This window comes from Fukomys damarensis, unplaced genomic scaffold (genome assembly GCF_012274545.1).
Source record: "Fukomys damarensis isolate Sample0158 unplaced genomic scaffold, DMR_v1.0_HiC HiC_scaffold_16, whole genome shotgun sequence".
NCBI lineage: Eukaryota > Metazoa > Chordata > Mammalia > Rodentia > Bathyergidae > Fukomys > Fukomys damarensis.
In genome coordinates, this window is record NW_022900928.1 from 30,568,546 (window position 1) to 30,582,240 (window position 13,695).

The window sequence follows — 13,695 nt, forward strand, 5'->3', positions numbered from 1 at the left end:
AGTTCAATGGTATCGTTGTGATTCCTGGTATAAGCCTTCCCTCCTCTGGCACTAAGACTTCTAAGCCACCAATACATAAGGCTGCAGGATGAGGAAGCAAAAATTTTGCTAGTCCGTCACTAAAGATAATGGTGCATACCATTCCCACTTCCACTCCTTGATTCCTGGATTCCTAGCTATGGGAGACATAGTATCATATAGTAGATGCTGATTCAAAGCATATACAACCTTTTGAAGAACCTTGCCCCAGACCTGCAAGCTATTGCCATGTAGCTGGCACGGTAACTGTGTCTTCAAAAGACCACTCTGCCTTTCTATCAATCCAGCCACTTCTGGGTGGTGAGGAACATGGTAAGACCAGTTAATCCCGTGAGCATGAACCTACTACCTCACAGCTTTGGCATAAAATGTGTTCCTTAGTCAGACACAATGCCATGTGGAATTCCATCACAGTGGATAAGGCATTCTATAACTGCATGGATGGCAATTTTGGCAGAAGCAAATCCATATCCAGAATAAGTGTCCGTGCGAGTAAGGGAAAAGCACTGTTCTTTCCAGGGTAGAAGCAGTCCAATATAATCAACCTGTCTCCCAGTCACAGGCTGATCCCCCTGGGGAAGGGTATCATATGGGGGACTCAGTGTTGGTCTCTGCTGCTGGCATATTGGGCACTCAGCAGTTTCAGCCAGATTGGCCCTGGTAAGGTCCATGTTGCTGAGCCCATGCATAACCTCCAGCCCTGCCGCTATGGCCACTCAGTTCATATGCCTATTGGGCAATGACAAAGCAGCTAATGAAAGAGGTTGACTGCTATCTACATAACGGCATCATCCTAGGCACTTGACTATTGAAATCCTCTTCTGCTGAGGTCACTTCTTGGTGAGGATTTACATGAGATACAAATATTTTTACATCCTTTGCCCATATGGAGTGGTCAATCTATACACCTCCTCCCCAAATATCTTTGTCACCAATTTTCTAGTCATGTTCCTTCCAAGTTCCTGAACATCCAGCCAGACCACTGGCTACAGTCCTTGAATCATATACTGATTTGTGAATGTATACAGTCATGTCTGGCCATTTTTTCTTCTAGGCAAAATGTACTACCAAGTACACTGACTGAAGTTCTGCCCACTGTGAAGATTTCCCTTCACCACTACCCTTCAGGAATGTCCTGGGAAGGGGCTATAATGCTGCAGCTATCCATTTTGCAGATAGTGCCTGTACAACATGCAGAACCATTTGTAAACTAGGGCTTAGCTTAGTTTTCTCTTCCTCTGACAGTTGATCGTATGATACACCCTATGAGGTCACAGGGGCATGGTGGGAGACAGAAGCCAATACAGCAAGAGTAGGATCCAGGGGCATCTGGGTAACTTCTTCATGTAACTTACTTGTGCCTTCTGGACCTGTTCTGGCTCAATCATGTATGTAGCATTCCCATTTAATGATGGACTATTGCTGTGCACATCCAAATTTATGACTCAGTAGATTAGACAATACCCAGCTCATGACAGGCAAGTCAGGTAGCATAGTAAACTGAGTCTAGGAGCTCAACATCCTCATCAGGATCCTCCCAAACCTCTCCATTCCAGTGTAAATCACATTCTTTTCCAATCAGTGCCCTCACCTTTATTTCAGATACCCTCTGAGGCTGAGAATTAAACTTACATTGTATTTCAGCCAACTGAATTATGAAAGCTTCTATTTGGGTCTCTGCAGTCTCAGTCCTATGGCTAAAGGAGAGGAGATTCAGGCCAGGAATGTAACTCAGCAGCATAGCATCTGCCAGGCAAGTGTGAGGCCCTGAGTTTGATTGCCGGTACCAAAAAAGAAAAAAGAAAAAAAAAATAGGAGAGGAGATTCTCTTTCAGAACATGCTTAGTAACTTTCAAACACTTTCTGTATGACTGGAGCTGCGAATTTGAATCCTTGAGCTCCTTATTTTCCTTTACTAATTTCTCCTCACAGTTACAAGAGTTTAGAATTCCTATGGATGTTTTGAACTCACTGTTTTACTTCACTAGTTTGTCTAGAGATGCTAAGAGCAACCAGCCAGCATCATTGTATTTCCCACTCTACCAAAACTTTTCAAAAGTATCACAAACGGAATCGCTAAATTCCCATTTCACAAATGGTGAGTTAGGATAATCAAATAGATCTACACTGCATATTACTTTAAATAATTCACACCAAGGACTATCCCCACAGTATGAGAAACAAATTATGCAGGAAGCACTAAAGCCATTAAAGAATTTTATTTTAAAGAAAAAAATATGAGAAAAGGAAAAAAATGGAAACAAGGTCTTTGTAAATAGGGAAGGGTGAAGTGGGTGACAGGAGGGCAGGAGTATGGGGAAAAAATAATAACCAAGATACATCATGTAAAGGTACAAGATCCCAATGATGAATGTAACTGTACCATACACCTAAAAAGTACCAATAAACTTGATGAAAAAAAAAGAAGAATTTTATCTTTATAATTTTGTTTCTCAAGAGCAACTGCTAGTACCAAAATCGGTATCAGTTAGTGCTTACTAGAGAAACAGTTTTATTGCAAGCTACACAAACATACAAGAATTTACAAGACTGGTTTAAAATGGCCACCCACTAAGTCAGGTGTTGAAAAGTATGAAAGAGCTATCTGTACCCTGGAGACCCAAATTATCCAGTCGAAGGCTTAAAGCTCACTGTAGTGTCCAGTGCAAGTCCAAATCTGAAGGCCAAAGAGTCTATGATGGAAGGTTATAGGGCCTATGCTAAAGGCTGGAATCTGTGCTGGAAGCCAGGAGACAATACCTAAGTGTAGGTGAAGACTGGAGCTCCTCTGAAGAAACAGAAATGAGCCCTCCTTCTTTGTTTCCCTTTTATTTCATTCAGGTGGCAAGTTTATTCATTGCTGTCCCTCACACCCAGGGTAGGTCTCCTGTCTTCAGTAAAATCCCTTCAGCCACACCCAGAACTATGCTGATCTGATTTAGCTGGGCCTTTCTTACTCAATTTGATAAAAGCAAGTTAACTGTTTCAGAAGCCTTATTCATTTGTAGTTTTTGAGTACAACCTCTGTCCAATCATTGGTTGATCATTAAGCTAAGTGAACACAAGGGCCTTAACACAGACATTTTTTTTTTTTAAATACTGAGCAGGGATATGTTATCCACATATCAATAGAGACGTATTTCACAAATTTATCCCTAGTAAGTTAATATAAGACCAACGACCTTCAGGGAAGAAAAATATCAGTATCCAAGGGTATATAATAATACTGTATTATCTGAAATGTTGTGTTTTAAAGAAATTATAAAACATGTAAAGAAATGTACTAAGGGGGAAAACAGCAGTCAACAGAAACTTTCTGTCTCCAGATAATCTATTCAGAAAAAAGATTAAAAAAAAATCTATAAATATATTCATAGAACTAAAAGAAATAATGTTTTATGAATTAAAAAGGAAGTATAACCACAATGAATCAAATATATTCTCAGTAAAATTACTTAAAAGAAATAAATGGAAATGTTAGAGTTGAAAAATTAAAATGAAAATGAAAAACTCACTAAAGAAGCTTAACTAACAGACTCTCTATAGCAGAATGACTAAAAAAATTTGAAAATAATCACATAGAAGTTATCCAATTTTAGGAACAGAGAAGAAAAAAAAGAATGAAGAAAAACAGAGCATCAAAAAACTCTGGAGCAACATAAAACACACTAATGTACACATAAATGGAAATCTGAGGGAGAAGAAAAAGGAGTAGAAAAAATTTAAAGGAATACTAGAGAAAAATCCGCAGATTTATTGAAAAATATTAATCTATAGATCTAAGAACTTAGTAAATTCATATCCAACTTATAAGAAATACTAAAAGAAGTGTGTAAAATTGAAAAGAAATAACCTTCAAGGGTAACTCAAATCCACAAGTAAAAATGAAGAGCAAAGAAAGTGGTAAATATAAGGATTAGTATGAAAGATTATACACATATGTTTTAGATTTCTTCTGTTATCTCTTTAAAAAACATTGTAACTTGGGCCGGGGATTTAGCTCAGTGGTTTTGCCACTTGCCTTGCAAGCATAGAGGACCCAGTTCAATCCCCTGTACCAAACGAAAAAAAAAATTGTAATACTAAGGGGCCAGGGATTTAGCTCAGTGGTTCGGTGGCCTGCCTTGCAAGCGCAAAGACCCGAGTTCAATCCCTAGTACCAAAAAAAAAAGTTAATGAAAAAATTGTAACACTATATTGTTGTATACATGTATACACTATAGTGTATATGTGTTCAGGCATGCATGCATATATACTTAAATATACACAAATAAGTGACAGTAACAGCACAAAGAAAAGGCAGGGAATAAAGTTGTACTGGGCAGTGTATGTATTTTAATGGAATTCAGTTAATATTAATCTGAATTCCAAAAAAATGTATTATGTAGATTGTAATATATTAAAATACATATTTTAATACCTAGAGAAACCACTAAGAAATACTGTTTAAAAAATTTTAATGCTACAATAAGCATACTTATTTACTGCAAAAGATAGTGAGGGAGGAATAGAAATAATCAAGATCGATATAAAAAACAACTAGCAAATGGAAAAGGTGAATCTAAACACAACAATTATTACATTAACCATCAATGGTTTAAACACCCAATAAAAGTGCAGAAATTCTCAGACTGGAAAACAACAAACACAATCTAACCAAGTGCTATCTACAAGGGACACATCATAGATTTAAAGACATAAACAGTTGAGAGTAAAAACTGAAATATATATATACTATGAAAACCCTAGTCATAAAAGAAATTTAGAAAAAAAAGGACCTTAAGAGAAATATTAGATACAAAAAGTGATGTTTCATAATCAAAACAACTGACATAACAATTATATAAACAGTAACAATTATAAACATAAATACACATACATAGAAAGCAGAGTAGTTTTGCATAAAACAAAAAATGAAAATTGAGAGAAAAAGAAAGATTTCTATTATAGTTCATTTGTAGCTAAAAATTTCATTTTTCCACTCTGCATAAGTAACAGAAAAAGAATGAAATTAAGGGTATAGAAGACTTGAACAATACCACCGAACCTGACCTAAATCACATATGCAGAGCACCCCACCTGATGTCTCCAGAACACACATTCTTTTCAACCACACATAGAACATTCTCCAGGGTAGGTGATTAGGCCATAAACACATCTCAATAAATTTAAAAGAACTGGAATCACACCCAATATATTTCTGATCATAGTAGAATTAGAGGTCAATAGGAAAAACATCTCTACAAAAGAGATAATAGAAATGGACAGTCAGCGCATGAAAAGATGCTCAACGCTATTACTAGAAAATGAAAATAAAACCACAATGAGGTACCATTTCACATCCACAAGATGACTATAATCCACAAGATGAATATAACAGAAAATAACAAGTATGGGCAAAGGGATGAACAAATTTAAAACCCTCATAATTGCTAGTGGGAATGTAAAAACGACCTCAACACTGTGAAAACAGTCTGGCGAGCCAGGTATGGTGATACCCACCTACAATTCCAGCACTGGGGGAAGGAGAGGCAGGAAATTCCAAGTTCAAGCCTAGTCTGGGCAACTTAGAAAGACTCAAAATAAAAAATAAAAAGAGCTGGGGATGTAGCTTGGTATGGTGGTCCTGGGTTCAATCCCCAGTACCACAAAAACAAATAACAAAAAAAGTCTGAAAGTTCCTCAAAAGGTTAAAAATAAACTTACCATGTGATTCAGGAATTCCACTTCTTAGGTATGTAGTCAAGAGAAATGAAAGCATATATCCACACAGAAACTTGCACATGTATGGTCACAGCATTATTCATAATAGTCAAAGAATGAAAATAGCTCAAGGTGCAGATTAATTGATGAAGAGATTGAAGTAAATCCATACAAGATCATATTTAAATATGAAAAAGAACAAAGCAACAAAGTATTGATACATGCCACAACACGAATCAAACTAAAAAACATTACATTAAGTAAAAGAATCTATGCACAAGATGGTATGTTGTATCAAGTCTACTTAAACTCTCTAGGTAGGGCAAATTTATAGACTGAAAGCAGATCAGTAGTTTCCTAGGGCTGAACACAGGACTTTGAATGAATGCTAGAAAGACACAAAAGAAATGTGGGGGGGGGTGATGGAACACAATTCTACACTTTTATTAAGATCAGAGAACTTATGACAAGTGAAATGTCATATTAAAAGGTGAAATTTATAAAAATTATATGTAAAAGCATATGATCATCTTGATAGATGCAGAAAAAGCATTCGACAAAATCCAATACCCATTCATGATTTAAAAAAAAAATCCCTACAGAAAACTGGACTAGATGGTTTTTACCTCAACCTGATAAAGGCTATCTATGAAAAACCAATAGCCAACACCATACTAAATGGTCAAAAACTGCAAACTTTCACCTTAAAATCAGGAACAAGATAAGGTTATCCACTATCACCACTTCCGTTCAATATAGTTCTGGAAACATTAGCCACAACAATTAGACAAAACAAAGAAATTAAAGGAATAAAGACAGGAAAAGAAAAAATTAAACTGGCATTATTTGCTGGTGATATGATACTCTACATAAAAGATCCAAAAAACTCTGCCAAAACACTTCTAGACTTAAATGACAGATTCAGCAGAGTAGCTGGATATAAAGCCAACACTCAAACATTAATAACCTTCTTGTACACAAATAACACCCATTAAGAGAATTAGGGAAACAATTCCTTTCATGATAGTATCCAAAAAATTGAAATATCTGGGAATCAATCTAACGAAGCAAGCAAAAGAACTCTACATTGAGAATTATGGCACTCTGAAAAAGGACATTGAAGAGTGTATCAGAAAATGGAAAGTTATCACTTGTTCCTGGGTAGGAAAAACCAACAGTGAAAATGGCCATACGTCCTAAAACTGCTATCTAGATTCAATGCAATTCCAATTAAAATTCCAACAGTATATTTCACAGAACTAGAGAAAAGAATCCAAAAATTCATTTGGAATCAGAAGAGACCTAGAATAGCAAAAGCAATTCTTAGGCAACAGAGACATGACAGGAGGTATCACAATCCTCAACTTCAAACTATACTACAAAGCCACTGTGATAAAAACAGCATGAAAGAGACAGGAGGATCAGTGGAATAGATTAGAAGATGAAGAAACAATTCCAGACACACTCAGCTACCTCTTCTTTGACAAAAAAGCTAATCATCCTCATCGGAGGAGAGATAGCCTCTTTAGTGTTGGAAAACTGGATTTCAACCTGCCAAAGATTAAAACTAGACCCCTACCTTTCACCACGCACTAAACTAAAATCCAAGTGAATTAAAGATCTAAATATCAAAACAGAAAAACTAAACTTGCTGGAAGATAAGTTAGGTAAAATTCTTGAAGACACTGGGATAGGAAACGACTTTATGAACAAAACCTCAGTAGCACGGGAACTAGCACAAAGAATCAACAACTGGGACCTCGTCTTATTAAAAAGCTTCCATACTGCAAGAGAAACCATCAACAGAGATAAGAGACAACCTACAATGTGGGAAAAAATTTTATCAGCTGTTCCTCAAACAAAGCACTACTATCTTGAATATATAAATAACTTTAAAAAATCAGACCCTTCAAATATAAAGACCCAATTCAAAAATAGGCATCTGAAATGAACAGACATTTCTCAGACAAAGAAGTAAAAGCAGGAAATAAATATATGAAAAAGTGTTCCACATCACTGGTCATTCGAGAGATGCAGATGAAAACAACACTGAGATTCCACCTCACCCCAGTAAGAATGGCTGCTATCAAGAAATCAACCAGTAACAAATGCTGGCAGGGTTGTAGGGAGAAAGGAATCCTTCTCCATTGTCGGTGAGAGTGTAGACTGGTACAACCAATATGGAGATACCTCCAAGAACTAGGATTAGAGATCCTGTTTGACCCAGCTATTCCTCTGCTGGGTATCTTTCCAAAAGAATTAAAAGAATCATACCACAGCGATATATGCTCACCCATGTTTATAGCAGCACAGTTTGTATTAGCTAAGATATAGAAACAGCCCAAATGCCCATCAACTGGGGACTAGATAAAGAAGATGTGTTTTTTCTATAAAATGGAATACTACTCAGACATAAAGAATGAGAAACTAGAGTCATTCATAGGAAAATGAATGCATATTAAGGGCATCCTCTTAAGTGAAATAAATAGGACACATGTGTAAATACAGAAGTTTCTGTGATGTGAAAAACTAAAAGCATAAATAAAATTCAAATTGTATAATTAATAATGTGAAATAGGAAGGAAAGGGCTAAAGGAATAGGGGAAGTGGAAAGAGCACGAAACAAGAAACAAGGGAAAAGAAAAAAATATGAGAAAAGGAAAAAATGGAAGCAAAGTCTTTGTAAATAGGGAAAGGTGGTGGGGGTGAAGGGAGTGCAGGGGTAGGGGGAAAAAATAAGAACCAAGATACATCGTGTAAAGGTACAAGATCCCAATGATGAATGCCACTGTACTGTATACCTAAAATATACCAATAAACTCAATGAAAAATAGATAAATAAATAAATAAATGAATAAAAATTAAAACAAAACTTTATATCCCAGTAACTTTGTGCAAGCTTCCCTGTAACACCAGGTAGAATAAATCACTCCATCAAAAGTGATAAATTCATATCCACTGCACAATGTTCATATTCCCCTTTCTCGCTGCTCTAATCTCCCTAGGCTGTTACTGATTTTTTTTCTCAAGGTCCAAGGTAGTGTACTTTCATTTTTGTGTAACCTATACTTAGCATTAAAAAAAAGTACTAAGGAAATATTTACAGTGTGAGTAAATAAATGAATGCTCAGAATGGAATTCTGTACTCATTTGTACTAACTAAAGAACAGGAAGCACGTCAGTTAATCTTTCTGAGTCACAATTTCTTAATTTCAACTATGGAAATAACAATCCTCTGATTATTTCACAAATCAAGTAGAATGATCCATGTGAACCCAATATAGAAAACAATGACAGACAATAAAAATAAAATAAAATCATATCCTACCTGTAAAACTAGGAAGAAAATATAAAGCAATGAGTTAAGGAACAAATATTCTGAATTAGAGAAGAAAAATGTCCTTGACAGCTGGATGGTTTTATTTGTAGATATTAAATCAGTACAGGGTTTTACCAAGCAGGTGTCATCCTCTCTGCCATATGGCATGAGCCCCAGGGCTCTTCCTGTGCACTAACAAACAACATAGCTGTGACTTTACTGCAGTCTCCTTTATAAGACCTCTTGATACCTTTCTCTGTTCCCTGCTACAGTGAAAAAAAAAACTGAGATGAGGTTCAGAAGACTCTAGTTTTAATATGGATCTAATTATAAGTCTTTAGGAAAGCTTGTTTTTCTACCTGTAAATTGGGGATGGTATTTCCTTAAGATAAATGTGAGGAGTATTATGCTAACATATGTAAAGTACTTAATACTGGCAGAACAGACTCTCAATAAATTATAGCTGTCACTCTTCCTACAAAAGCATGACATCTGAACCACAAGGCATAACAACTTTGCTTTTGCCCTTTCTTCAATAATTTTCTGTTCAAATATTTAATATTTGCAAATTCTTCCCCCTTTTAATCACAGCCCTTCCATTTGGTGGAAGGCAGCATGAATCGGGAAGGCAGTGCAGAGTAGGAATCACACACCTATGACATTAACCCTTTTCTGCTTCAATTTTATCATCTATAAAACAAGAGTAATAACCCTATCTTATTAAGCTGCTGTGATGGTTAAAAGAGACAGTTAAGAAAGGATCCAATGTGCTGCAAGGTAATGAACATGTGAACCAGTTTTTATAATTGGTAAGAGTATAAACGACTCAGAGTAAACCAATCCCCAACAATAGCAGAATGGTACAGTACAAAGTATTTTGATTGTGAGTCAGTATTGCCTTAGACCTTACTATTTTCCTGTTTATAATTATTTAGGCTCCTTGTTACCTTGAAGATAGAGTCAAACTTCTACACAATTTGTCTAACTTATCACTCTTCCTCATCACCCTCCTCTACACTATTCACAGTTTACATTCCAGTCATTTCAAGCTACTTGCAGTTCCTTCACAGGCATACTTTGTGAGCCTCCTTGCCTGGGCAAACACATGAAATTCTCCTTCTGCTGAAATACCCTCCATCTCCTTAATTCTTTCCCCAGATAACTAATTCATTCAACGTAGACTGTGTCTTCAAGAAGCTTTCCCTGACACATCCAATCTTACATTCAATAAATGTTCGATGAATGCCAAAATTTGCCAGATGCCAAAGATACAGCAATTAGCAGGTCTGGCATAGTTTTGGGAAGTTTAGCATGCACGCGCAAGGTCCTGAGTCCAATTCCCAGGACCAGGTGGAGAGGAGAACACATAAAAAGGGCTGGGGATGTAGCTCAGTGGTACTGCACTTGCCTGGAAAGTGCAAGGTCCTGAGTTTGATCCCCAGTACAGGGGGGAAAAAAGTATACCATGCTGAAATATAGCTGTTTATTTGTGCCTTTGTATCATCCATAAACCTGGGAGGTTCTTAGGCATTAGGACAATGTCTGATCATCTCTGTCCCACTTCTCAGTACTGGCATACAGAAGGGGCTTTTGCAAATGTTTAATAAATAAATACAGCACAACCATCTTTTTTTAAGAACATCAGATGTAAAGAATAGCAGTATTCTCTTATGTGTGTTATATTTTGCTATCTGAAGACCTTTTCAAATACATCAAAATCTCATTGTGTACTCTTACTTGGCCTAGAAAGTAGAATTTATAAGTTGAAAGAGACAGAGGGATCTTTGAGGTCATCTAGTTTTATTAACCAGCCAATTCTTTGATGATTCCTATAACATCTCTTCAAGTTACAGGGCAGCACTATGTGAGGGGGCAGAATGAATGACCTTTAACGAACAGAATTTGCTCCTTCCAACAATTGGTCTTGTAGACCCAATTTATGAAAGAGAGAAAATTCTCCTCTAAATTCAGATGACTGAAGACAGGCCTAGATAAGACAGAGTATATCATCCTCAACTTACTAATGAACAATTTGAAGCTCATAAAGGCAAACTGGCTTTCCAAATATTCAAAGCTACAAATGAAAAGCACAGAAGCATGTTTTCTAGTTCCAAGGTTAGGCTTTCTAGAACATCTGGAAAGGATACAATGTGTTTAGTCCAATTCCTTTATGATATAGATAGGGACCCTGAGGGCAACATGCTAAGACTAAAAGCTGAGTGCCTCCCAGCCCAGGGTCTGTCTCTACAACACTATCCTGATCCTTACTTTCATACCTGTTCATCTCAGAATACAGTAAACAGACTTACCAAAGTGTTAGAAGAATTATAATCTTCTGCTGATTTATCTGCAAAGAAAGAAAGATGAAGAATTTAGTAACAATTAAGAGTCAATCCTTTGTTTTGTTTTGTTTTTCTGCGACAGCCTTGATCTGTAGTTCTGGCTGGCCTTCAACTCACTCTATTCCCTAGGCTGGCCTCAAACTTGCAGTAAATACTCAGAGTCAATCCCTTCTGGAAAGCTAAGGAAGTCTACTTGGTCAAACAATTCCCAGTTCAGACAATAATAATAGTATAACTGGTACTAAGCACCATATACCATGTTAAGCCAATTATATATATCATTATCTCCGTTAGTCCTTACAAGAGATAGGAGCATTATTATTACTCTCACAATTTTTCTAACTTCTGGTACTAGGGATTGAACCCAGGGTCTTGCTTATGCTAGATAAGTAGTCTATCACTAAACCACATTCCCAGTCCTTATTTTGAGAGTCTCCTTAAGTCTCAAATTTAGAATCCTCCTGCTTCAACCTCCTGATTAGTTAGGATTGCAGGCATGTAATACAATGCACAATTTATTCATAGATTTTATAGTTCAAAGAAGTAATTTTCCCAGGAACATATGTTAACCACAGGATTCAAGACCTAAATTATGATTCATAATTCTAAATACCATGCTGCAACTGTTTCCACATCATCAGATAGATCATCATGTTTTGATTTTCAATACTCAAGGAAATTTCCTGCGTTCTAAGAGAAAGGTTAAGACTCCATGGCACAGTCCTGAGCCATCCATACAAAATCATGGCCAACCTGTAGCTTCAGCTTTCTTAATAAAAATGATCTTTGTAAGTCAGGCACAGTGGTATACTCCTATAACCCCAGCACACTGGGAAACTGCTCACAAGTCCAAGTCCAGCCTGGACAACTTAGTGACTTAGAAAGATCCTGTCTCAAAAAAGGAAGGAGGAATTGGGGATATAGTTCAATACAAAGGCTTTGTGGTCAGTCCCTGGTACTTAAAAAAGAAGAAAGGCTCCTTCTACATCCATGCTTAGTCCCTATAGAGACAGAAAGATGAAGACTTAAGAAAAAAGTTATTAACCATATGAAGTCTAATGCAAGGTAGGAGCTTGTTACGTAAGAATAGAATCAAATGTCCGGAGTGAGGATTCAGCTGAGTGGCGCCACATCTGCTTTGCAGCGCAAGGTACTGAGTTTGATCCCCAGTACCAGAAAAAAAAAAAAAAGGAACAGAATCAAATACTTTCAATGAACACTTGATGTACATTTTTTTTCACAGTAACAGTTCTAAACTAGAGATGGGTCCTATAATTAAAGCAGTTTATGATTTGAGAGAGTGTTTTTTCTTAGGTGCTGTATTAAAAAAATGGTGCATCTTACAGTGATAACTTGGGTTTAATGGAATATGAAGCCGATCCTAGCAAAAATATAAACTTAAAAACTGGTTTTGTTCTTTAGTTCCTAAGGGTCCAAAAAGAAACTGCCTTGCCAGCTTATCACCACTGGAATTAAGGAGTAAAAACTATTCTAATAAATTTAATATATTTTTCAATAAGAACCAAGTCCAGATAATGTCAAAGAGCCCAATTTCATCATATAAGCAAGTGCTGGCTCTATAGCAAACAAAAAAATCCACAAGACAGGAAATAAGATAAGTTTCAACAATATGCTCTTTAAAAAGACCCTGAATAGCCAGCTGTGCCCTGGATATATCAATTCAGGATATAATTTAAAGATAATCTGTGTTTCTTATCTGAGCATCAGGCAGACAGCATATAACACTACCCCTTCACTGCACTACCCCTAATCTTTTATATTGCTAATATCTTTGAGGATGGAGTATTATGATTATAAACATTTCTCTTACATATTTAAAAACAGTAAGCATTGCTCCATTTGATGATGATGTACATTTCTATATAACCAAATCAAATTCCAAAGCACAGCTGACAGGACAGAAAGTACTGTCAACTCTTTCATTTTACAACGAGGACAGTGAGATTCAGAAAGGGCTGGCTTAAGGGCACATGAATCAGTGACAAAAGAGAACTACAATCCAGTCTACTTTTTCCCCTAATACATTAGCTACTAACTGATACAGAAAATCAAGTATTGAAAAACAGAGAATTTGACCCCCAAAAATGACATAAAGTTGTTCCTGGGTTATAGATGGCACAGGGTTTAAAGACCTAAGTTTAAAACAATTCCCATTACATATTAGCTGAGTCACCTTACATAAGGTGACATTTATTTTGTCTAAGCCTAATTAACTTGAGTTTGCAAATGAAGATAATACCTCTTGCCCTGTCAATCCCCCAAGGCCATTCA

The 13,695-nt window shown here is 36.4% G+C and overlaps 1 protein-coding gene across 3 annotated transcripts in view; it reads right to left on the reverse strand.

The window, feature by feature from the left end:
• The window catches only part of Pak1 (p21 (RAC1) activated kinase 1), an 87,747-nt gene that overhangs the window by 36,947 nt on the left and 37,105 nt on the right, over positions 1–13,695 (reverse strand). For all 3 annotated transcript variants that reach the window (XM_010633299.3, XM_010633297.2, XM_033764240.1), the window contains exon 5: positions 11,371–11,408. In XM_010633299.3, coding sequence (XP_010631601.1) covers positions 11,371–11,408 — 38 coding nt within the window. The remainder of the gene's footprint in view (positions 1–11,370; positions 11,409–13,695) is intronic.